The following is a 26,260-nucleotide window of genomic DNA, read 5'->3' on the forward strand; positions in this document are numbered from 1 at the left end:
AACGTATCAAACGAATGGAAAACAACGGTTATATTCCTGACTTGGTAGAGGCTTTTTCGTATGTAGAAAATGGTGGACGAAACCTGACTTTATAGCTAGCTAAACCTCTATCTTGTATGACAGTCTCATAAAATGCCATTAGATTGACAATGATGTGTGAACAAAACAAAAAAGACACAATAGGTAAAAATTTCAAAAAATAGGGGTACAGCAGTCCATATCATATTCTTATCATTCAAAATTTTAAAAAAGAAACAGAAAAACTATGTCATGAAAGAAAAACAAAAAGGCATATAAACAGACCACATAAGCAATATGAAAGACAAGAATACAAAAATTTACCATAGAATAGAAAAATAACACAATGACTATGACTATTTTATTTGTTTTTGTCCCAAGTACGTATTTGTAAATGCACCCTAACATTGAAATAGCATGATTGATTTTTGCACCAGTCATCTATTTATAAAATTACTTGTTAAATTTTCTAATTGCGATAACTATCATAAATTTTTCTCTTTTAGTGCAGATATGTCGGAGTTTTAAGTTTTGTTTAAAATAACAATGGTTCAACAGAAAAGTTGATAGGGTATGATATTGAGTTACTGATGTGAAAAGTTTTGCATTTATAGTAGTACTAATTTCAAATTATAAACATACCTAATATGTGCATTGACCTCTAAGCTACGAACTAGTTCAACCGTACTTATGTTTTCTTTGATTGGCTAACAACAATCTTAAGTGAATATTTTCTTATCGAAGATGTAATACTATCTTACAGTGGAAATAAGTATATTTAAAGGAGATAGGTAAACTATCAAAGATCATAGTGATTCAGGTGATAGCTTATTACTTATATATTAATTAATATATTCAGATAGCATTGCAATTTGTTTTATTTGCATTTCCGTTTGAAAAAAATATCAAGAAAAGAAGATGTGGAATCATACACTTGTTCTTATTTATCTGATACTGATGATTCGAGTGGAAAACACCTTCACTAGTAAGTTAAAATTCTTAGAAATGTTAACTGAATAACAAATAAAGAACCTTAAGATAGACACTAAATGAGCAAGAATCTTTTGGTTGTAATTATGATTGAAATTAAGACTAATTATGCGCTAGTAAAACAGCACTTGTTTTGGTCCTTAATGCTATTTTACCGTGTACTTTATTTGGCCTTTTAATTTTATTTTTTTTTTTAGCGTCACTGATGAGTGTTTTGTAAACGAAACGAGCGTCTTGCGAATATACATAATTTCAATCCTGGTATCTATGATGAGTTTATTTAAAAAAAAATTACACATGGCAATAAAATTAAAACAACAGAAAGAAAAGAAGAAAGAAAAAAGAATATAAAGGGGAAAAATACACCTTGTTTGTATTCCAATTCGGCATAAGATTACTGTGTGAAATTTTTAAGAACAAGGTCTAGAGAAGAACAATGATTTCTATAATGTTTGATTTGGTGGTGTATTGAGAAAAATCTGAACATTTTTTTTTCAATACATCAGTAACTATCATTAAAATGATTAATTGGTCTTTTAAATCTTAAGGTATTTGTATAGTTTAGCACTGGTTAATTACAGTGAAAGCGCAAATAGGAACTCAGTAAGGCCGCATATGTATACCAACCACTTGGTGGAATACTTTGTCTCTGTTATTCATAAAATTACCAAGTTAATTGGTTCTTTGCATGCCTTATTTGAATAGTTTATCAATGAATCTTATCAATGGATCTGTAACAAAAACGCCAGATATTTTCATAAATAAAAGATTTTAATGTAAATGAAATGTATTTCTTTTAAAAAAAAGACTATATTTAAAAGCTATTTCAATTTTTTATTTGCTTTAATGGCTTTTATTTTTACATCAATGACGCTTATATCAATTATTGTCCCGTTGAGAATAAAAGCTTTTCTTGAAGATTTACTTGACTCTTTTGCTTTAAATACAATGTACCTATAATCTTGTATTCTAACTTTTTTTCTATAATGTATATACGTGAATGTTGGTGTTTTAATATTTTAAAGTAATATAATGAATAAATGAAACCGGTATTTTACATTTTTATATCATGGATTCATGTTTTGTAAAGGGGCACTAGCTACAGTATATATTATAAAGATCTAAAATATGATTTTTTTTTCATGGTTCATTCATTTATTAAAGTGAAATGCTGAAATAATAATTCGATTTTAGCAGCCAGTATGGTTCATTTTTTTGTCAAAATAATCTACATTTTTGTAAGAAACATTGAAGATGAATCATTGCCTTGCAAGTGAATAATTCGACCGTATGGATTCCGTATTCATGTGAACTTCAATTTAATCCCTGAGCTTGAGATGGATAACGCATGAATTGTGCATGTTCTGTTATCTAAAGGAAAATAATGTCAACATTGAAAGTCGAACAAAGTTAAATTATTTAGCCTCGGTCACACCTTATCGGATAGCTCGAACGGACGCTTAACGGTTAACTTTTTTCCAATCCGTTAATGTCCGTTAGACGTCCGTTCTTATCCGTTAGACATCTGTCCATATCCGTTGCTTGTCCGTTAAGCGTACGTTTTATCCGTCGGCGTCCGTTCTGTCCGGTGGAAAATTGTGAGCATGTTCAAAACTTTGAACGGACGTCCAACGGATAAAATGTCCGTTGAACGTCGTTAGGCGTCCGTTTTGTACGGTACTCGTCCGTTTCGTTTCCGTTTTGTATCCGTTACGTGTCCGTTATACATCCGTTGGAGGTCTGGAAGATAAATTCACCAACGGACTACTACCGGACGTTTAACAGATAAAACGGATGTTGAACGGATGAGAAACGGACTTCTACCGGACGTATAACGGATAAAACGGATGATGAACGGATCTGAAACGGATAAATGCACATTGAAAATTTCGCGTCAGAAATTCTAATTAATGGTATGTCAGATTTTTTGAGGTTCATGAATTCTTATTATTCATAATCGATCTTATCTTTTTCATTTAGTGGTATATAAATAGCAGGGAATTCCATCAGTATGTAAATCTCACTGGGGAAATACCCCTAGTTTTTAGTACGAAACTGTTTATAGCACCCTTAAGCAAAACCTTGTATGCGATATATAAAAAATTCTCAGCTTTTCTGAATCTGTACACTATACCGATTAAAATGATGTCTTACTTTAAGGATTGTGACCACGAATAGTGAAACTACAGCTTTTTTTTTATGTCGCGCAGTAGTGGCATATTGGCCAGTGGCAAACAGTTTAACTGGCAAATTCCAAACATTTCCTGTATCACATTTTCATCAGTTTTACAAAGAAAATAAATCATAAAATAGGGTTTCTTTTGAATAAATAGAATAAAAACTATGAAATAGGCATGAATAAAGTTACTTTAAATAGATTTTGTCCCTAGTACTATATGAACTAAGTTATAGCTGAGTTGAGAAAATATTGAAATAGTGTTTTTCTTAGGAATGGCATGTGTACCTTTTTGACTATAAAAAGTACCAAATATATATTATAATGAAGAAAAATTTATGTGACACTGATCAGGAGTAAAGGTCAAAGTAGAAAAAATCTACACTTTTCATATGCAACTTTTGGTTCCAAATATATGAGAGATTGAATAAAAATATCATGACGTCGCAAAAAATTAAAAAACTTCAATATTCGCAGAGTCTGGTTTTCTTATATCTGGTTGCTATGTACAAATCTGTAATATTTGCATTAAATATACCAAACTGATGCTTTTAAATTAATGTATACATGCCGTACAATATTTTTCAGAATTATTTTACTCCATTCGCTAACACATTTCTATGCTAAAACATCACTATATTTTATATTTGTCCCTTAAGGGTGCAATCAACAGTTTTTTACGTGACGTCATTCTGTAACAGGGCGTGTAATAGTGGACCCATCATGCAGAAGTCAGATATTCATAGTTATATAGATATCTATACATCAATGGAAAGATAATTCTATGAACTTTCTGAATAAATAAAAAAAAAATCCAACATCTCTTGTTTAAACATGCAAATTGGTACAAGTTATCAGCTGGAAATTAGGCATTTTCCCCCTAAAAAACCTTAAAAACAGACCACCTTTGGACACACGGATCAGTAACCTGTGCATATATTTGAGATTTCTTATAATATGCATTTCGAAGAGCTTATCCGGCTGATTTAAGAAAATGTAGTTTCAGCCTACGTTCGCCTGCTCCGAAAGGAGCTATCTTACCTGACAAATCAAAGTGCTTTTTGCAACAGGTGAAAATCAGCTGTTTATGGAGTTGCCTCCCATATAGTAGGAAGTCACAAAAACATTTTTTTTTTTTTAAATCTTGACAAAAGTGGCATTTTAATTGAACTTCAATATATGTTTTCCACATTGAACATAAAAAACAATCAACTTTTTCATTTAGTGGTATATAAATAGCAGGGAATTCCATCAGTATGTAAATCTCACTGGGGAAATACCCCTAGTTTTTAGTACGAAACTGTTTATAGCACCCTTAAGCAAAACCTTGTATGCGATATATAAAAAATTCTCAGCTTTTCTGAATCTGTACACTATACCGATTAAAATGATGTCTTACTTTAAGGATTGTGACCACGAATAGTGAAACTACAGCTTTTTTTTTATGTCGCGCAGTAGTGGCATATTGGCCAGTGGCAAACAGTTTAACTGGCAAATTCCAAACATTTCCTGTATCACATTTTCATCAGTTTTACAAAGAAAATAAATCATAAAATAGGGTTTCTTTTGAATAAATAGAATAAAAACTATGAAATAGGCATGAATAAAGTTACTTTAAATAGATTTTGTCCCTAGTACTATATGAACTAAGTTATAGCTGAGTTGAGAAAATATTGAAATAGTGTTTTTCTTAGGAATGGCATGTGTACCTTTTTGACTATAAAAAGTACCAAATATATATTATAATGAAGAAAAATTTATGTGACACTGATCAGGAGTAAAGGTCAAAGTAGAAAAAATCTACACTTTTCATATGCAACTTTTGGTTCCAAATATATGAGAGATTGAATAAAAATATCATGACGTCGCAAAAAATTAAAAAACTTCAATATTCGCAGAGTCTGGTTTTCTTATATCTGGTTGCTATGTACAAATCTGTAATATTTGCATTAAATATACCAAACTGATGCTTTTAAATTAATGTATACATGCCGTACAATATTTTTCAGAATTATTTTACTCCATTCGCTAACACATTTCTATGCTAAAACATCACTATATTTTATATTTGTCCCTTAAGGGTGCAATCAACAGTTTTTTACGTGACGTCATTCTGTAACAGGGCGTGTAATAGTGGACCCATCATGCAGAAGTCAGATATTCATAGTTATATAGATATCTATACATCAATGGAAAGATAATTCTATGAACTTTCTGAATAAATAAAAAAAAATCCAACATCTCTTGTTTAAACATGCAAATTGGTACAAGTTATCAGCTGGAAATTAGGCATTTTCCCCCTAAAAAACCTTAAAAACAGACCACCTTTGGACACACGGATCAGTAACCTGTGCATATATTTGAGATTTCTTATAATATGCATTTCGAAGAGCTTATCCGGCTGATTTAAGAAAATGTAGTTTCAGCCTACGTTCGCCTGCTCCGAAAGGAGCTATCTTACCTGACAAATCAAAGTGCTTTTTGCAACAGGTGAAAATCAGCTGTTTATGGAGTTGCCTCCCATATAGTAGGAAGTCACAAAAACATTTTTTTTTTTTTAAATCTTGACAAAAGTGGCATTTTAATTGAACTTCAATATATGTTTTCCACATTGAACATAAAAAACAATCAACTTTTTCATTTAGTGGTATATAAATAGCAGGGAATTCCATCAGTATGTAAATCTCACTGGGGAAATACCCCTAGTTTTTAGTACGAAACTGTTTATAGCACCCTTAAGCAAAACCTTGTATGCGATATATAAAAAATTCTCAGCTTTTCTGAATCTGTACACTATACCGATTAAAATGATGTCTTACTTTAAGGATTGTGACCACGAATAGTGAAACTACAGCTTTTTTTTTATGTCGCGCAGTAGTGGCATATTGGCCAGTGGCAAACAGTTTAACTGGCAAATTCCAAACATTTCCTGTATCACATTTTCATCAGTTTTACAAAGAAAATAAATCATAAAATAGGGTTTCTTTTGAATAAATAGAATAAAAACTATGAAATAGGCATGAATAAAGTTACTTTAAATAGATTTTGTCCCTAGTACTATATGAACTAAGTTATAGCTGAGTTGAGAAAATATTGAAATAGTGTTTTTCTTAGGAATGGCATGTGTACCTTTTTGACTATAAAAAGTACCAAATATATATTATAATGAAGAAAAATTTATGTGACACTGATCAGGAGTAAAGGTCAAAGTAGAAAAAATCTACACTTTTCATATGCAACTTTTGGTTCCAAATATATGAGAGATTGAATAAAAATATCATGACGTCGCAAAAAATTAAAAAACTTCAATATTCGCAGAGTCTGGTTTTCTTATATCTGGTTGCTATGTACAAATCTGTAATATTTGCATTAAATATACCAAACTGATGCTTTTAAATTAATGTATACATGCCGTACAATATTTTTCAGAATTATTTTACTCCATTCGCTAACACATTTCTATGCTAAAACATCACTATATTTTATATTTGTCCCTTAAGGGTGCAATCAACAGTTTTTTACGTGACGTCATTCTGTAACAGGGCGTGTAATAGTGGACCCATCATGCAGAAGTCAGATATTCATAGTTATATAGATATCTATACATCAATGGAAAGATAATTCTATGAACTTTCTGAATAAATAAAAAAAAATCCAACATCTCTTGTTTAAACATGCAAATTGGTACAAGTTATCAGCTGGAAATTAGGCATTTTCCCCCTAAAAAACCTTAAAAACAGACCACCTTTGGACACACGGATCAGTAACCTGTGCATATATTTGAGATTTCTTATAATATGCATTTCGAAGAGCTTATCCGGCTGATTTAAGAAAATGTAGTTTCAGCCTACGTTCGCCTGCTCCGAAAGGAGCTATCTTACCTGACAAATCAAAGTGCTTTTTGCAACAGGTGAAAATCAGCTGTTTATGGAGTTGCCTCCCATATAGTAGGAAGTCACAAAAACATTTTTTTTTTTTTAAATCTTGACAAAAGTGGCATTTTAATTGAACTTCAATATATGTTTTCCACATTGAACATAAAAAACAATCAACTTTTTCATTTAGTGGTATATAAATAGCAGGGAATTCCATCAGTATGTAAATCTCACTGGGGAAATACCCCTAGTTTTTAGTACGAAACTGTTTATAGCACCCTTAAGCAAAACCTTGTATGCGATATATAAAAAATTCTCAGCTTTTCTGAATCTGTACACTATACCGATTAAAATGATGTCTTACTTTAAGGATTGTGACCACGAATAGTGAAACTACAGCTTTTTTTTTATGTCGCGCAGTAGTGGCATATTGGCCAGTGGCAAACAGTTTAACTGGCAAATTCCAAACATTTCCTGTATCACATTTTCATCAGTTTTACAAAGAAAATAAATCATAAAATAGGGTTTCTTTTGAATAAATAGAATAAAAACTATGAAATAGGCATGAATAAAGTTACTTTAAATAGATTTTGTCCCTAGTACTATATGAACTAAGTTATAGCTGAGTTGAGAAAATATTGAAATAGTGTTTTTCTTAGGAATGGCATGTGTACCTTTTTGACTATAAAAAGTACCAAATATATATTATAATGAAGAAAAATTTATGTGACACTGATCAGGAGTAAAGGTCAAAGTAGAAAAAATCTACACTTTTCATATGCAACTTTTGGTTCCAAATATATGAGAGATTGAATAAAAATATCATGACGTCGCAAAAAATTAAAAAACTTCAATATTCGCAGAGTCTGGTTTTCTTATATCTGGTTGCTATGTACAAATCTGTAATATTTGCATTAAATATACCAAACTGATGCTTTTAAATTAATGTATACATGCCGTACAATATTTTTCAGAATTATTTTACTCCATTCGCTAACACATTTCTATGCTAAAACATCACTATATTTTATATTTGTCCCTTAAGGGTGCAATCAACAGTTTTTTACGTGACGTCATTCTGTAACAGGGCGTGTAATAGTGGACCCATCATGCAGAAGTCAGATATTCATAGTTATATAGATATCTATACATCAATGGAAAGATAATTCTATGAACTTTCTGAATAAATAAAAAAAAATCCAACATCTCTTGTTTAAACATGCAAATTGGTACAAGTTATCAGCTGGAAATTAGGCATTTTCCCCCTAAAAAACCTTAAAAACAGACCACCTTTGGACACACGGATCAGTAACCTGTGCATATATTTGAGATTTCTTATAATATGCATTTCGAAGAGCTTATCCGGCTGATTTAAGAAAATGTAGTTTCAGCCTACGTTCGCCTGCTCCGAAAGGAGCTATCTTACCTGACAAATCAAAGTGCTTTTTGCAACAGGTGAAAATCAGCTGTTTATGGAGTTGCCTCCCATATAGTAGGAAGTCACAAAAACATTTTTTTTTTTTTAAATCTTGACAAAAGTGGCATTTTAATTGAACTTCAATATATGTTTTCCACATTGAACATAAAAAAACAATCAACTTTTTCATTTAGTGGTATATAAATAGCAGGGAATTCCATCAGTATGTAAATCTCACTGGGGAAATACCCCTAGTTTTTAGTACGAAACTGTTTATAGCACCCTTAAGCAAAACCTTGTATGCGATATATAAAAAATTCTCAGCTTTTCTGAATCTGTACACTATACCGATTAAAATGATGTCTTACTTTAAGGATTGTGACCACGAATAGTGAAACTACAGCTTTTTTTTTATGTCGCGCAGTAGTGGCATATTGGCCAGTGGCAAACAGTTTAACTGGCAAATTCCAAACATTTCCTGTATCACATTTTCATCAGTTTTACAAAGAAAATAAATCATAAAATAGGGTTTCTTTTGAATAAATAGAATAAAAACTATGAAATAGGCATGAATAAAGTTACTTTAAATAGATTTTGTCCCTAGTACTATATGAACTAAGTTATAGCTGAGTTGAGAAAATATTGAAATAGTGTTTTTCTTAGGAATGGCATGTGTACCTTTTTGACTATAAAAAGTACCAAATATATATTATAATGAAGAAAAATTTATGTGACACTGATCAGGAGTAAAGGTCAAAGTAGAAAAAATCTACACTTTTCATATGCAACTTTTGGTTCCAAATATATGAGAGATTGAATAAAAATATCATGACGTCGCAAAAAATTAAAAAACTTCAATATTCGCAGAGTCTGGTTTTCTTATATCTGGTTGCTATGTACAAATCTGTAATATTTGCATTAAATATACCAAACTGATGCTTTTAAATTAATGTATACATGCCGTACAATATTTTTCAGAATTATTTTACTCCATTCGCTAACACATTTCTATGCTAAAACATCACTATATTTTATATTTGTCCCTTAAGGGTGCAATCAACAGTTTTTTACGTGACGTCATTCTGTAACAGGGCGTGTAATAGTGGACCCATCATGCAGAAGTCAGATATTCATAGTTATATAGATATCTATACATCAATGGAAAGATAATTCTATGAACTTTCTGAATAAATAAAAAAAAATCCAACATCTCTTGTTTAAACATGCAAATTGGTACAAGTTATCAGCTGGAAATTAGGCATTTTCCCCCTAAAAAACCTTAAAAACAGACCACCTTTGGACACACGGATCAGTAACCTGTGCATATATTTGAGATTTCTTATAATATGCATTTCGAAGAGCTTATCCGGCTGATTTAAGAAAATGTAGTTTCAGCCTACGTTCGCCTGCTCCGAAAGGAGCTATCTTACCTGACAAATCAAAGTGCTTTTTGCAACAGGTGAAAATCAGCTGTTTATGGAGTTGCCTCCCATATAGTAGGAAGTCACAAAAACATTTTTTTTTTTTTAAATCTTGACAAAAGTGGCATTTTAATTGAACTTCAATATATGTTTTCCACATTGAACATAAAAAACAATCAACTTTTTCATTTAGTGGTATATAAATAGCAGGGAATTCCATCAGTATGTAAATCTCACTGGGGAAATACCCCTAGTTTTTAGTACGAAACTGTTTATAGCACCCTTAGGTGTCCGTTTTGAACCTGGCGTATAAAATTATAATCCTGGTACTTTTGATAACTATTTACACCACTGGGTCGATGCCACTGCTGGTGGACGTTTCGTCCCCGAGGGTATCACCAGCCCAGTAGTCAGCACTTCGGTGTTGACATGAATATCAATTATATGGTCATTTTTATAAATTTTCTGTTTACAAAACTTTGAATTTTTCGAAAAACTAAGGATTTTCTTACCCCAGGAGTAGATTACCTTAGCCGTATTTGGTACAACTTTTTGGAATTTTGGGTCCTCAATGCTCTTCAACTTTGTATTTATTTAGCTTTTTAACTATTTTGATCTGAGCGTCACTGATGAGTCTTATGTAGACGAAACGCGCGTCTGGCGTATAATATTATAATCCTGGTACTTTTGATAACTATTTACACCACTAGGTCGATGCCACTGCTGGTGGACGTTTCGTCCCCGAGGGTATCACCAGCCCAGTAGTCAGCACTTCGGTGTTGACATGAATATCAATTATATGGTCATTTTTATAAATTTTCTGTTTACAAAACTTTGAATTTTTCGAAAAACTAAGGATTTTCTTACCCCAGGAGTAGATTACCTTAGCCGTATTTGGTACAACTTTTTGGAATTTTGGGTCCTCAATGCTCTTCAACTTTGTATTTATTTAGCTTTTTAACTATTTTGATCTGAGCGTCACTGATGAGTCTTATGTAGACGAAACGCGCGTCTGGCGTATAAAATTATAATCCTGGTACTTTTGATAACTATTTACACCACTAGGTCGATGCCACTGCTGGTGGACGTTTCGTCCCCGAGGGTATCACCAGCCCAGTAGTCAGCACTTCGGTGTTGACATGAATATCAATTATATGGTCATTTTTATAAATTTTCTGTTTACAAAACTTTGAATTTTTCGAAAAACTAAGGATTTTCTTACCCCAGGAGTAGATTACCTTAGCCGTATTTGGTACAACTTTTTGGAATTTTGGGTCCTCAATGCTCTTCAACTTTGTATTTATTTAGCTTTTTAACTATTTTGATCTGAGCGTCACTGATGAGTCTTATGTAGACGAAACGCGCGTCTGGCGTATAAAATTATAATCCTGCTACTTTTGATAACTATTTACACCACTGGGTCGATGCCACTGCTGGTGGACGTTTCGTCCCCGAGGGTATCACCAGCCCAGTAGTCAGCACTTCGGTGTTGACATGAATATCAATTATATGGTCATTTTTATAAATTTTCTGTTTACAAAACTTTGAATTTTTCGAAAAACTAAGGATTTTCTTACCCCAGGAGTAGATTACCTTAGCCGTATTTGGTACAACTTTTTGGAATTTTGGGTCCTCAATGCTCTTCAACTTTGTATTTATTTAGCTTTTTAACTATTTTGATCTGAGCGTCACTGATGAGTCTTATGTAGACGAAACGCGCGTCTGGCGTATAAAATTATAATCCTGGTACTTTTGATAACTATTATGCGGTACTCGTCCGTTAGATGTACGGTCGACATTCGTTCTGTCCGTTCGTGCTATCCGGTAAGGTGTGACCGAGGCTTTTGCTTGACTGATCCGATCCAGAAAACATCATTATTATAAAAGTTAAACGATGATTAACATATCTTTTTAATCTTTAATATAAATTTAAACAGCCCTAGGAAAATCCAATAGCACGAGTTCGCTATCTATTTTTATCTATATTTATGTTTATATCGCTTATATGACTTTCAGAAATCTTCGGAGTTCAACTCGATAGTTAACTAGATGGCGTCTAGACTAAAAGTACACACGAAACCAAGCTGAATATAATCCAGCCGATTCTCCGTAAATAGTTTATTTTAGACTTTTTGAAATTTCGAAGTTTTAAATTGAATATATCTAAACTAAAAAAAAATTGAGTCAAATCGGTGAACATGACTTTTGATAGCTAGTGCTCCTTTTCATTTCCATATGTCTACGTTACTTGTGTATGTTATAATGTTTAATATATGTACCGTATCAATGTTATAATTAGGGATGTCAACGAGTACTCGAGTACTCGAGTATCGCTCGGTAGTACCGAGTATCGATTACAAAAATGATACTCGACTAATCGGTTTAATGTTATAATGTTGTTGCTTTGAGAGTCATATAATATGTATTTGAGAAGATATATCATGGTTAATTGTGGCATTTGGTAATATAATATATAAATTAAAATTTTGTTTAAACAAAAAGACCATTTTTATTGGGAGCGCCTCTCGGGAAATTATAACCATAATAAAAATTAAAATACGCTTCGAATGTTTGCATTTAACTGTCAATTAGAATTCCTCCAAACAGAGGTACATATTCATGTAGGATAGATGAACAAGAGCATTTTTCGAAGGCGTACCCTTTACGTTATCTAGAACTAACCCCACCTCTATACCGTCAGAGTATATATTTTAACCAGCAAGACTGTTAATTACCTAACGAATTTGAGAAATCGCTACGTCACAGAGAAAGTTGAGAAGAAAATATTTTAAAAAAAGAAGGAAAAATTCGTTGCACCCTGTATTGACCATCAGAAAAGGATTAATTACATCAGTAAGTTCTAATCATCACTCCTTTGTTGATCATTGAATATGTTTTTTTTACGCCGGGTTCCCATGCAAGTACTCTTGCTGGAGTAACATTGTTTCTATAGATATTAATTAATTACTTGATTAGATTATTACCAGTTATACATAGTTTATACATGTAATAAATGATCTACTAATTATAGTATAAAATGATTTAAGATCATAAAATGGGTATAATTTTGTGTTTCTATTTTGTAAATGTTTTACCGAGCGAGTACTGAAGTATCGCTCGGTAAATCCAACGAGAAGTCGAATAGTTAAACTTCACCGACTTGACATCTCTAGTTATAATGCATAACTTTATCCGCATTCTGTTTTATTCGGTTATAGATGTAAAGACGTTTTTATTTTTTTAACATTATCATACTTGTTTGCTGTCGACAATTAAAAGTGTTTAAACGTGAACGTGATGGTTGGCGAATATTTCAGGCCCCACAGATGAATAACAATACTAGCAATATCCTTAAGTTTATAACAAGCTCTTTTCATTCGAAAATAAAAACGGAAAGTAGACAGCCTCGATTGATTGACAGCAAATAAATGTATTATAGATTTTATAAGGTTTTATTTAATGAAATTGCATTTTAATTTAATTTAAAATATTGTGTACTGTATGTTTTTCAACGACCTCGATATTCACATTCAATCTATAAAGATTACTTTATTTTTGACATTTTTACCAATTGTGTCTGTTTGTTTTGTTCACGCATCGGTGACAATATAATGGAATTTGATGCGACTGTCATACAAGTGAGAGGTTTAGCTAGCTATAAAACCAGGTTCAATCCACCATTTTCTACATTTGAAAATGCCTGTACCAAGTCAGGAATATGACAGTTCTTGTCCATTCGTTTTTGATGCGTTTTGTTATTTGATTTTGCCATGTGATTATGGACTTTCCGAATTGATTTTCCACTTAGTTCAGTATTTTTGTGATTTTACTTTTTATAAGAGACAGCACAATAATAATAATAATAATAATAATAATAATAATAATAATAATAATAATAATAATAATAATAATAATAATAATAATAATAATAATAATAATAATAATAATAATAATTAAAAACCAATTGTTCAGAGAACAATTGAAGGTCTTTCCATCAAAACAATGTATTTTGATATGAAAAGTTGTGAAACTAAGTTTGAAATGTTATTTCAATCGTCAAATGATAGCTCAAGTAAGCTGATTCCATATTTATATTAATAAAGTACAAAAAATAGCTACTTCCGGTTTACAAAAAGTCACTTCCGGTTGGTTTTTTTCAAGGTTAAATGGTTTGAGACCTTTTTCTAAAAGTTGTATATCTTTATCATGTATACATATAGAATACAAGCAAAGGTCAAAATCTAGAACGTCAAATTAAGCTATGACCTTGAGATCAATTTCAAGGTCATAAACCAAGGACCTCAAATCAAAAGACCATAGGTGTTAATTATATTTAGTTAATGAGTTATATCACCAAACGCGTATTTTTAAATACAAGAGGGGAGAAAACTCCCTTTTACATTCAACGTACGCTTGCAATCAAAATTTACATCTTACGACATGTCGCAACTAACAATTTAGTAAAAATAATTTGTTGATATCTTATACAGTCTTTGGATATAAGTGAAAATAAGCCAAATTCAAATATTAGAATATGACCTTGACTTTTGACCTTGACCTAATTTTCATTTTTTGGGACCAAGGACCTCAAATCAAAAGATCCTAGGTCTCTATCACTTATGATTTATAAGATAGAAATTCATATCACTTATATCAGATGCATAAGGGGAAATAACTCTCATATGGAGCGGTCATATCGCTTCGGTCAAAATAGGACAAATCATGCGAAGGATATAACGAGCAATTTTGTAAAATAAATTTGTCATAATCTTTTACGGTTGCGAAGGAGATGTGATAACAAGGAAAACAGTGTTTGGGGAGATAACTCCTACAAAGAAAAGTATTCGTTTACGCAGGGTAAATTTCAAAAGCGCATAAACTGTTCGATATCATATACAAAATATCTAAGCGACATATTGCGAAACAAATGTTTATCGCAAGAACAAAATTAGGCGGAAGAAAAAAAAAATAATCAGAAGAAAAACAATAGGTCTTTCCACAGAAAAGTGGAAAGACCTAATAATAATAATAAAATGTCATGCCTAAACAATGAAGGTTAATGAACAGTAAATGGATTAGAATGAAATTCAAAACAGTGTGGCTGTGGCCATTGATTGACACATTAAATTCATCCATTGATTGGGACAATTTAGGTGAACGTTTGTATGTAACGACCACTGCTCACTATGTACTTTTTAAAGACACTTAAACTATGGGGTCACCAAAGATTCTCAACACCTTAATAAAGTAATTCGAAAAATTAATCAGAAATAACACGATGTTTTGATTTATATCAATTATATAAATCAAAACATCAAGGTTATTCCTGATAAATTTTTCGAATTATTTTATAATTAAAGGCGTTAAGAAACCTTTGGTGACCCCACAGTTTAAATGTCTATCGTAGGTACGTCGTGAACAGTGGTCGTTACAGACAAACGTTCACCTATATTGTCCCAGTCAATGGATGAATTTAATGTGTCAATCAATGGCCACAGCCACACTGTTTTGAATTTCATTCTATATATAACAGCTTTTGGTGAAATTTTGAATACATCTTTAGCTTTTTGAACTATAACTAAACATCGGAAAAATAATATTGTAGGTACATACATTTTATTTATACACCAGAAACGAAGGCGGTATTGTTTTAGCTAACGCCATGAATCTGCTTACCCTTTCAGAGCACCTGAGATCATCCCCAGATTTTAGTGGGGTTCGTTTTGCTTAGTCTTTAGTTTTCTATGTTGTGTCTTTTGTACTATTATTTGTCTGTTTGTTTTTTTATTTATTAGCCGAAGCGTTGTCAGTTTATTTTCTATATATAAGATTTATTGTCGCTTTGGCATCATTCGTGCCTCCATCTATATTCCGAATTTTGTGTAAATAAACAGTTTTAGCAGAGTCAGAAATTGGGTCGCTCTTGTCTTTTAGTATTATATTACCAAATACCACAACTAACCATGATATATCTTCTCAAATGCATATTATATGACTCTCAAATCGATATCAGCCTTGTTGTTAAGAAAATATCGATTTCTTATCGGACCAGCGGATGAAAAAGGGGCCATTTTAAGATTTCAATCTTAACTCTGATATGATGTGTACAAAACCCACATTGTTATTCTTGGAAAATAGTTATGTGACTCGCGTTCATATTGAAAGCCAAAAAATACGTCATTTCATTTTTTTTTATCAGCCTGTCCCGACAGCAACTGGTCTTTAAGAAATGGAATATGCTACTTAGCAGACGCTGCTGTTACAAGATCGTGGGATGATGCAGTTCAGTGGTGTATCGACAGGAGTTCACTTCTTGTGTACCCAAAGACTACAACAGAGAAAAACAACGTCTTTGATATATTTACAGAGTAAGTATCATATTTTATTTATATTTGAATAATGATATCAAGTATTATCGCTATTTTGTGCTTTTTTCTTTTGATCTTTTTTTGTGATAATTTTCATATCATGCTTCTCGCTTAAGATGGAAAAAATATCGCTAGAAACTAGGGAGGCCACGTGGCGTTGCTAACGAAATTGACATGAAATTGACAACGTCGTCATAGGTAAAATAGCGATAAACAGATTATCATTGGTCATCTCAACTCGATTGCTTTTCTCACTTTCGCTGTACCAGCTCAAGCGAGAAAATCAATCTCGTTGAGATGATCAACGATAATCTATAATTATCAAAATAAAAGTGGATATGACTGACAATGTGCCTTTCAAAACTATAAAGAATTGCGATGCATTCTAAAATCAGTTTCTTAGTTTGATAGTCGTTTTGATAAGTTTAACTCGTATTTGTGATTGTTAAACACATATGAAAGGGTCCTTACACTTGTTTTAGGCAGGTAAATTTACCAATCGATAACCACTTTATATTGTATTATCGATACTGACACACAATGGAACAAGAGGTTCCAAAAGACATATGTCGCTTAAATACATTTTCAACAATATAAAAAAAGAAGATATGGTATGATTGCCAATGAGACAACCGTCCACAAGAGACCAAAATTACACAAACATTGACACCTATAGGTCACCGTACGAACTTTAACAATGAGCAAAGCCCATACCGCATAGTCAGCTTTTTTTGTAAAAATCATCATTAAAGTAAACAAAATTTCAATAGGGAGTCGACTGACGATGTCGATCATAATGACTTACTTGTAGATCTTGTCCTGCTGAATATTTATTATATTTCTATTATTGATAATGGAGTTGAACCTTACCATCTTCATTGTTTTATATATTCAAATAAATGTTTTTATTTTTATTTTTGACACCTTAGCAATAGTGAAATATAGGAAGATTTAAACCTATTATTGTAAATGAATTTCTCAACTTTCGGCACAAAAGGAAACGGTTTTAGGTAAATATATACCAGAGCCTAGTCTGTATTGATCAATGGTTAGGCACAGGGGCCTGACAAACATTGTTTGATATCCAGTGTTTTCATATGATTCATTTAGATAGCATTGTGTTATAATACAATATTCCGGAGCCACTAAGATTAAATGCTACATATAATATGTCATAATTGTTAAGGGCGATCTTTCACTCTCCAAATTTTGATCTATTGCTATTTTACTTGAAAAAAATCAAAGACGGCTTTCAATATGGAACACTGTTTGATAAAGGGCTCTTTCAGGGAAACAAAAATAGATTAGAAAACATCATGTGGAGCATAATCGTTGCAAAAACTACGTGGAGAACATACTGTCAAACAAACTAACATTTAATTCAGTAAAACATTTACTATTCACACTGTCCTGTGTCAACACTTGTTACGATTTAAAATTTATAGAATTTATAAATATAACTATTTTAAAACTGATATCTGATTAGGTTTCACACAATATAGCAAAATGTTTTTATAAAACAATATTTTCCATTACCATATCACACATTGTGGAGAGTTTTAATGTTCCTGTGCAGTAAAGTAGGTCGAAATAGATTGGCGAGGAATTCACCCGTATATTAACACTTTACATCTATTTACCAGACAATTTTATGACATTTTAGGAAAACTCTGTATCTAATCTAATCTGTTTTGCGTTAGTACTATTTTCAGAAATTTTTCTTGTGGATATAATAAAACGTGTACTTGTGGAGAAAGTAACACAATATAGAAAAGTTATACCGTCAGTATTTCAAGGACGATTTTTCGACTCTTATATTAACCACTTCAGTACATACTATAGTTGACTTCATATTTTACAGTCATGTCGTTTTGGTTGTGAGAGAGCTGTCTACATATTCCATTGTATCAATTTTCGGTGTTTTTTTTAACTGCATTGACTAAAGGCGTTTTAGAATATCTTTTTCATACTAGAAAAAAAAGAGACTTTGAATGGTTTCATTTCAACTCAAATCTTATGTATGTCTGAAATCATTAAAATACTAGTAGCAAATCATCATATTCTGATGTGTATGTGCTAGATAGTTTTATGCTATAAAGTATAAGTGCATCAATTGTAAATAGGCATACAACTATAATGTACATCGTACTATGAATGTTTTTTTTCCTGCTCGCTTGTGGAAGGATATATTAATCTTACATGAAGTAAATTAACACCAGACAAGACATTAGGTAGTCTCGAAATAATTAACAGATTTGCTGATGTCTATTTTTGAGTTAAATATACAAGTAACCGTCAACGTCCACTCTATGTTTTTGTTATATGTATTTCTTTTTATCTATTGAGTCTTATGGGACTAATTTTTATAGTTCGTTTTTATGTTGTAATGTAAAACAATTGTCCCCGGTTAGAGACAGGGATGTGATCCCGCTTTCATGTTAAACCCCGCCAACTTCTGTATGTATGTTCCTGTCCAAAGTCAGGTGCCCGTACTTCAGTGGTTGTCGTTTGTTGTTGTGTAACATATTTTTTTAACATTTATAATTAGTCCGTTAGTTTACTCGTTTGAATTATTTTACATTTGCGATTTCGAAATTTTTTATAGCGGACTATCCGGTATGGGCTTTGCACATTTTTGATGGCCGTACGATGACCTATAGATGTTAATGGCTGTGCCACTATGTCTCTTGTGGAGATATGTCTCATTGGCAGTCATTCTACATCTTCTTTTTTTATGTAGAGTCACTATCAATTTTGTTTTGGTTTACTTTTTTATTGGTTACTTTAAATTACATTGTTTTGTATATTCTGGCACATTACAATGTGAGTTCTTCCGTATCTATGTTTGTACTTTTTGCACCAAGATCAGAAATAAAAATCTTGTAACATAAGGATATTTGTTCGAAGGACATATCTTATTTACGCAGGTTTTTTTTTAGGGAAGAATAATGTTCGATAGCATACAACAGCTGATTGGTGCGGGATACTTAGTTCTTTAACTATTGTCTATTTTCTTGTTTCAATTTTATCAATGGCTTCCTTGATTTTCATTTATGGTCATTATTTTTATGTTGACTTGTAGAGTGATGATTAATAAGCGTAAACAAATCTTGTTATTAAATGAAAACACATCTTGGGTGGTATAAATACATGTTATAACAAACAAGACATAGTGCTTGCGTACCAAAATTTCTTTTAATGATCTACTATATACACATTATACAGAGAAATAGTTTAAAGGAACTAAGCCGTTGATTATGATTAAGACAATTAAATAAAGTGCTTTACAGATTGTAGTGAAGGTTTTTTCATTTAAATAAAATCAATTTAAACTTTATCGTGACAAGTTTTATTACCACGGTACTTGAATATTTTACGTGTTCTACAAGAAACACATTTCATACATAGACAAAAAGACATATTTCAAAAGAAACAGAATATGTAAATATGTTATCAAACAAAGGCATAATCACAGAGCTGATACAGAAATAAAAGAACTGATTTTATGTTTTCTCTGACACATTCTACGATAGAAAATATATAAGGATATTATTCAATAGTCACACAACGATTAAAATAAAGATAAAACGCTTCAATAATCCATTGTTGACCCGTTGTCTATCGAATTGATGGAAGTGTTTGTCTGCGTCCAAATGACAGTTTTGTTTGTATAAGTTCCTACAAAATACAGTTAATCAATACAACATTTCCATACAACTAAAATATATATCAAAATTTAAATGAGTTTTTTTAATATGATACTGTTTGCAATATTTGACAATTCTACTGGTATGTACATTAGAAGAAATACGATAGTTCATTAAAAAAGTCAAAGTGCAGAAGTGGAAGGTTTGAAACCGAATTAATGTTGCTGTGTTTAGGTATATAATGGTCAAAACAATTGCCGTTAAATGCGATTGTCATTTCTACCATTCACCACGGATAGTCAGTATGTATTGTGGGGCATATGGACTTAAACCTGTGTATGTAAAACTTAATGAGGTCACAAAATAAAATTATGAAAAAAAGAATAATCTCCATTTGATTGATCTGACTTGTTTACTTCCTTGCACATATATTTTTCATTTCTACCTTGTACCTTGCATTTCTGTAAATATAGACAATGCAATTTCCCATGGGAAGTCCTTTTAAAGATAAAACTGTACCACTTTTACTCTGAACTTTTGTAAACATTTATTCTCTAGGATAGAAAGCTCTATTCATTTTCAAAGGTCAAAATATAGGGTTGGTCAGTATTGTTATAACATTTATATTCCCCGAACGTCTTAGAGTTTAATCTTATACTTACATTCTGTACTCCCCCTCCCTTCATTTTGGGTCTTCCTAAGAATTCAAGGCGGCTCCTATTTATGGCCATGGTTATACATACTTTTAATATTCCCAAGTTATGTATCTATCATGTCTATGATATGCAACATAGGAAACATAACTGGAAACCAGTACGTAAACAAAACAAGATATCTACGAATATTATATATCTCCCAAAAGGAGGCGTGGTTTGTGAAACAGATACATTTACAAAGTGCAGCCCATAGACACACCTTTTTACAACGTCTTTCCGTATTACTTTGGCAAATCTTAATGTTGTGTTTCTCGAGTAGTTCTTTGGTAAACACAATAGTTTTGTTTTAAAAATGAGAAAAATAAGAAAAATTTGTAAAAAAAATCCTTAACAATGCTGATATTTAACACTCATTTGATGTTATTAGTCATTATGATGTTCAATTGAGTTTACCTGGAATGTGTTTAAATATGGTACGCTAACAAAATTTCAGTTAGAATAAGTCATTAAATTTATCATCCTATCAGATTTTTTTAGAAATAATCTAATTATTTGATCAGACATCGTGCGGATATAAAAACATCAAGGACCAATCTTTAACTGTGTTAATGTTATTTAGTAACTGCTTGTATTTAGTGATATATGTGGTAAGAAACCAATGAGTAATGTTTCTCTATGTGCAAAAAAAAAATTTATGTGTTTGCTTTTCATTGATTGGTGGATATTTATTCCTCACTTTCAACAGTTTTGAAGACATTTGTGTTCTGTACTTATACGAAACACGAACAACCTTTACGTTAAAAAATTATATCCGCTAACCGAGTTCCTATACCCATAAACCTAAGATTGATTTATTATTTTAACTAAGTTCGTTGTACCGAACATAAATAGGTTTACGAATACGTCTCATTTAGTAAGAGTGTGTGTATATTGTTTGATACAAAGTAAAAAAAAAATTGATATCTTGCCTTTTGATTAAAACCTACAAATAGGATTCGATTGCCACAATTTTAGCCAGAGTTATTTTAAGTTTGTCCCCATGTTTGAGGTCTATATTCGTTCAAAAATCAGCCATATTTAACTTATTGTGCTGACGACTTGACCAAAGAAACATTTGTTTTCTTAACTTTTAAATTTTCATTCTGCTGTCCTCAAATTTCCTTTCATCACTACGATCAAGTAAGGATACTTAATTTGTTTGGTCAAATAAGAAAAATCAACATGATATCTTTCCAAAATGGCGGCCAAAGGAAATACTCAACTCCATCTCAATTTTGAAAATTTTCTGGTTAGTCAAATAAGAAAACTAATCTTTTACCCTTCCAAGATGTTAGCTTAGGGAAATACTCAAACTCAACTTACGACATCTTTAAAACTATGTACTGTTTTTTTATGTACTCCTAGGCATATTTGATATTTTAACTGTTTTGATTCGAGCGCCAAGTGTTTATGAAGCTTATGTGATCGTACAGCACATTTAACATACAAAATTAAAAGCTTGTTATGAATAAGGTGTTACTTTAACTATTTTAAATGATTTTTACGGACAGTGGTAATAACTCTATATCTAAAGTAAGAATAAATTATATGTTCGTGTAGATTTAATATTTTGCTATATGTTTGTTTTGATGTAGCAAAATAATTTTATTAGAAAGGGCATAGGAAGTTCCTGGATAGGACTGGATGATAAACAAACTGAAGGAGTGTATGTATGGCAAGATTCGTCAGTGTTACAACCAGCTGAAGAAGGATGGAAACCAGGTACAACATATGTTTTGAACGAAATCTAAAAAAAAATAATTTTAGTAAAAACAAATTTTTAAGACATAATGTAAATATATAGCTAAGATCTGAAATTTAAGTTTTGAACTTATCAGTTGAAATTCACAGATATGTGATCACGATTTATATGGTATATGGTAAGATGTAAAATCACGGTTGCTTTCTTGTTGTTTGCCGACTATTTCATTTTCTATGTATCTTTATCATCTGATTTAGGCAGTCCAGACCAATGGACATTTGACGAGGATTGTATTGAGTTATGGCCAGACGGATGGAACGATGCAACATGTGGTTGGCCTAAGAATGTAATCTGTCAGGTTAGCGAAGGTAATATATTTGGTTAAAAAAAATGTGCTAAAAATCACAATTGTAACATGCAATGTTACCTATGACACTGATTTTAAAAGGGGTCCAATATCAAAAAGTATGGGACTCATTTCAAAAGTCATTGCATTTGATCAATTAGCTTTCATCTTATATTTTATTCGAATTTGAATTTCACACATCAGAAATTCAAATTCAAATTTCAAATATCAAATGTCTTTCTAGACTTTAGTAAACGTATGTTTATGGCACGTAAATTAATGACATAATTTCCTGAAGTTAAGATTGTTGAATGTTAGTTTGCCTGTAAAATAAACTTTTATTCGAATAGACATGTTAAACAAAGTATTCAAAATTTTCATTATCATGATTATTGCCTGAAAGTATGTATATCAATATTCAATTCTTCAGTTGTATGAATGGTTCTTAGTTTACCATCAACTGCCAATATATGATTTATTTCCTTTGTATTAGACAATATTTTAAGTTTGTAAGCTATATGGTATAGGTGTAGAACTCGTTAAGTATCATATAAAAACTCTGTACAAATAGCTGATCGGAACAAAATAGTTTTTTCTGCCCTGTTTATGTTCTTGCCGTATGAGATGAACACTGACATATAATAGGATGTATGATTGGATAAATACTCTGAGATTGTATCTTTCTGTATTCAATTAAATTGTACATTTGTCCAAGCCACTTTTACTCTTTCAATCATCGAGATTAACAGAAAGGGAGAAAGAGATAATGATTGCATGTTGACCTAAAGATTTATTTTTTTAATTCGTAAAATAACAGTCTTATTGACGTTTACTCATAATTTTGTATTTTGTTTTAGTTGCACCAACAACAGTCACAGAATCGACTACAATAATACAAACAACAACAGTAATTCAAGGTTAGTTATACGATTTCCGATTTTTGTAAATTGAAAATTATTGCAATGCTTTTATAAATGATTAGAATGCTACGGTATAGTATAATGTTAAGCTATCATTCATTTTTCAGAATTGATTTTTATTTATGTTTGTCATCGTAATAAGACTTCGCATTTTACCAGAGGTAAAGAATTTGCAATAATAAATATACATTTTTCATTTGGTTCGTTTAACGGAAACCTGAATTAAATACCAATTAATGTGGTGGAAATCAGGGAGTTTGTTTAATTGGTAGAAACGACGGCATTTTACACTATCTGTCCCGCTATTATCGTATCATTTTAAATGTTCGAAAAGCCTTGATAATTCTGAATATTTCATTCAGATAGGGCAAACGGACATCTAACGAATTTGATTGACTAATTTTTAACTCATTCTCTTCAACTGAAAGTCGTATCAATTCATTCGTTTGATGTTTTTGAACTTTTAAAATCTGCCATTTTTATCAGGGATTTTCCTTTTTTAATTTTCCTGGTAAGTTCAGTATTTTTGTGCTTTTACTTTTTTCAAATGTTATGGAATTATAATTCAAACTGAAAACTAATTATAGGTATCCTCATGCTCTTTATATTCCTTGAAATAATATAAAACATCAGGGGCGATAAATATATCTTAGGTACATGTAGGAAGTGATTAAATTTCTACTCATCAGAAACTCTCAATAAAATCAAAACGTTTTCGGAACTGTGGCTCAACAGTCGTTGACATAATATGCTAAGTTCGTGTCTATTGGATGGAAAAAATTATGTTTTTAGTAACAAATTGAATCTTTTGGAATTTCTGGTTGTTTTTTTTTTTTGTTTTTTTTTTGTCAGTCTCAATGTTAAATCTATTCATGCAGGAAAGGTGTATAGCAATGCTTAACACATAGTAAGTTTAAAGCGGGAAAAGTCCAGAATACATTTCGAGTGTGAGCAATACAAGCTCTATTGATCTTCATATGAATGAACTGTTCCTATGTATTGCTATAAACTTTATTTCAGATCCTCCTGCAAATGGTAGAAAATATTGCATGCGGTATAAACCATGTTTAGGTGGAGCCATAAGTTCATTCCCAGATGAAAAGTCTTTGATCAGATGCGGTTGTAAATGTTTGCAGTTTGTTGGATGTTGTGCTTACTTCTTCAATAGCACAATCAGTACTTGTGAAATACAGCACATCAATGGAGCAGGATATATCGATTTCATGGATCGCATGTTCTTCGACGTGTGTTAAAACCACTAAAAACACTCGACGGAACAAGCGTATGGTTGCACATTTTGATGAAGTTTTAACATTAAGTTAATATGAACGTGATGCAATGTTACTAATGTTTTATGAACATAATTGCAATAATATATTTCTAAATCATTTAATTAGAATTTAAAAGTCGAGAAAAAGTAATCGTATATCTCGGTTTTTCCTGCAATTTGATTGGTTACCTAAATAGGGAATATGAACTAATATAAACTTTTTTTATTTGTTTTATTTACCAAAATCTGTAACATAGTAAATTTACTGTATCTTGATCTAAAATATGGAATTTCAAGTACAATAAGTTCACATTTTTTCTTGCTTTTGGAATAAATGTGATATCGGACGAACAAAACAGGCAATTGAATTCCTGATGAAAATGCATATATATAAACTGCGGAATTTCATGATAATCTCGGTCACTATTTTCCAAATTTATTCAATCTTGTAATACAACATGTGTCTGGTATTTATTTAGCCGACCTTGCATGACCATCATGGGTACTCAAGCTAGCTAAAAAAAAACATGCCATACTTGATGAAATTTTGACCATTTCAGAACATTTTTTGTTTTCAAGTTGACATTTTCATATATTTTTTATTTCATGAAGTTTCTACTTTGACACATTTTTCATACTTCATTTAAAATTCAAAGACAGGACGGACGAAATAATTAATTCAAAATTTCATGAAAAATTACCAAGAATACAAAATCTTCTTTAAAAATAAAACGTATTTCAATTTGTTTAGGCGGTTTGCAATATAGATGTTTTATGGTACTACAATGAATGTGTATAGAAGATTGGAATTTAAATGTAGAAACATCGTAGGTGCTCGCAGTTACGAAGATATTTTTCAGCTACTTCTACGTTTATATGATTTATGAATGGTAGATATATGTACAATTAATTGAATTAAAAATAAGGTATCGCAAAAGAAAAAAATGCGAGCAATCAATTCAATTGGTATGTGTTTCTTGGTTTTAACCATTTCAATTTTGAGTAAAATACTTAAATTCAGACGAGCACGGTCAGGTATAATTTTAATAAGCACTTATTTATTAGTTGTATCCAAAGTGTCTTTCTAGATTGAACTTCATCACGATAAAAAGCCATCTGAGGTCAGCTTTGCTTACGGGATGTGTAGATGTCAGATTTGTTATAATCTCATCAACGGAACATTAACGAAAACTTTGTTATTTATCATATATATGTCGTTGACAAATCATGTATTATTGGGCTAAAGATATTCATGGTACTAATCGTTTAACAGTGGTTAGAAAATAAGTTAATACTTTAAAAATGTGTGTTTGTGTAAATATTTGTCTTGTTCTCCCTTAATAAGGAAAACTCAAAACCATTTAAAAAAGGGACATATATAGCTAATGCTTATTTTATAAAAAAAATATTTTGAA

At 31.3% G+C, this 26,260-nt stretch overlaps 1 protein-coding gene across 1 annotated transcript; it reads left to right on the forward strand.

The window, feature by feature from the left end:
* The first annotated feature begins 671 nt into the window (after positions 1–671).
* LOC139520216 (CD209 antigen-like protein C) lies at positions 672–25,803 on the forward strand. The gene is made up of 6 exons (XM_071312687.1): positions 672–1,003; positions 16,097–16,265; positions 22,220–22,329; positions 22,567–22,677; positions 23,513–23,572; positions 24,596–25,803. Exons 1-6 carry the CDS (start codon positions 937–939, stop codon positions 24,826–24,828), a joined length of 750 nt encoding a protein of 249 aa, XP_071168788.1. The 5' UTR covers positions 672–936; the 3' UTR covers positions 24,829–25,803.
* Positions 25,804–26,260: the final 457 nt, after the last annotated feature.

The sequence above is a fragment of the Mytilus edulis genome, chromosome 1 (genome assembly GCF_963676685.1).
Source record: "Mytilus edulis chromosome 1, xbMytEdul2.2, whole genome shotgun sequence".
NCBI classification, from domain to species: domain Eukaryota; kingdom Metazoa; phylum Mollusca; class Bivalvia; order Mytilida; family Mytilidae; genus Mytilus; species Mytilus edulis.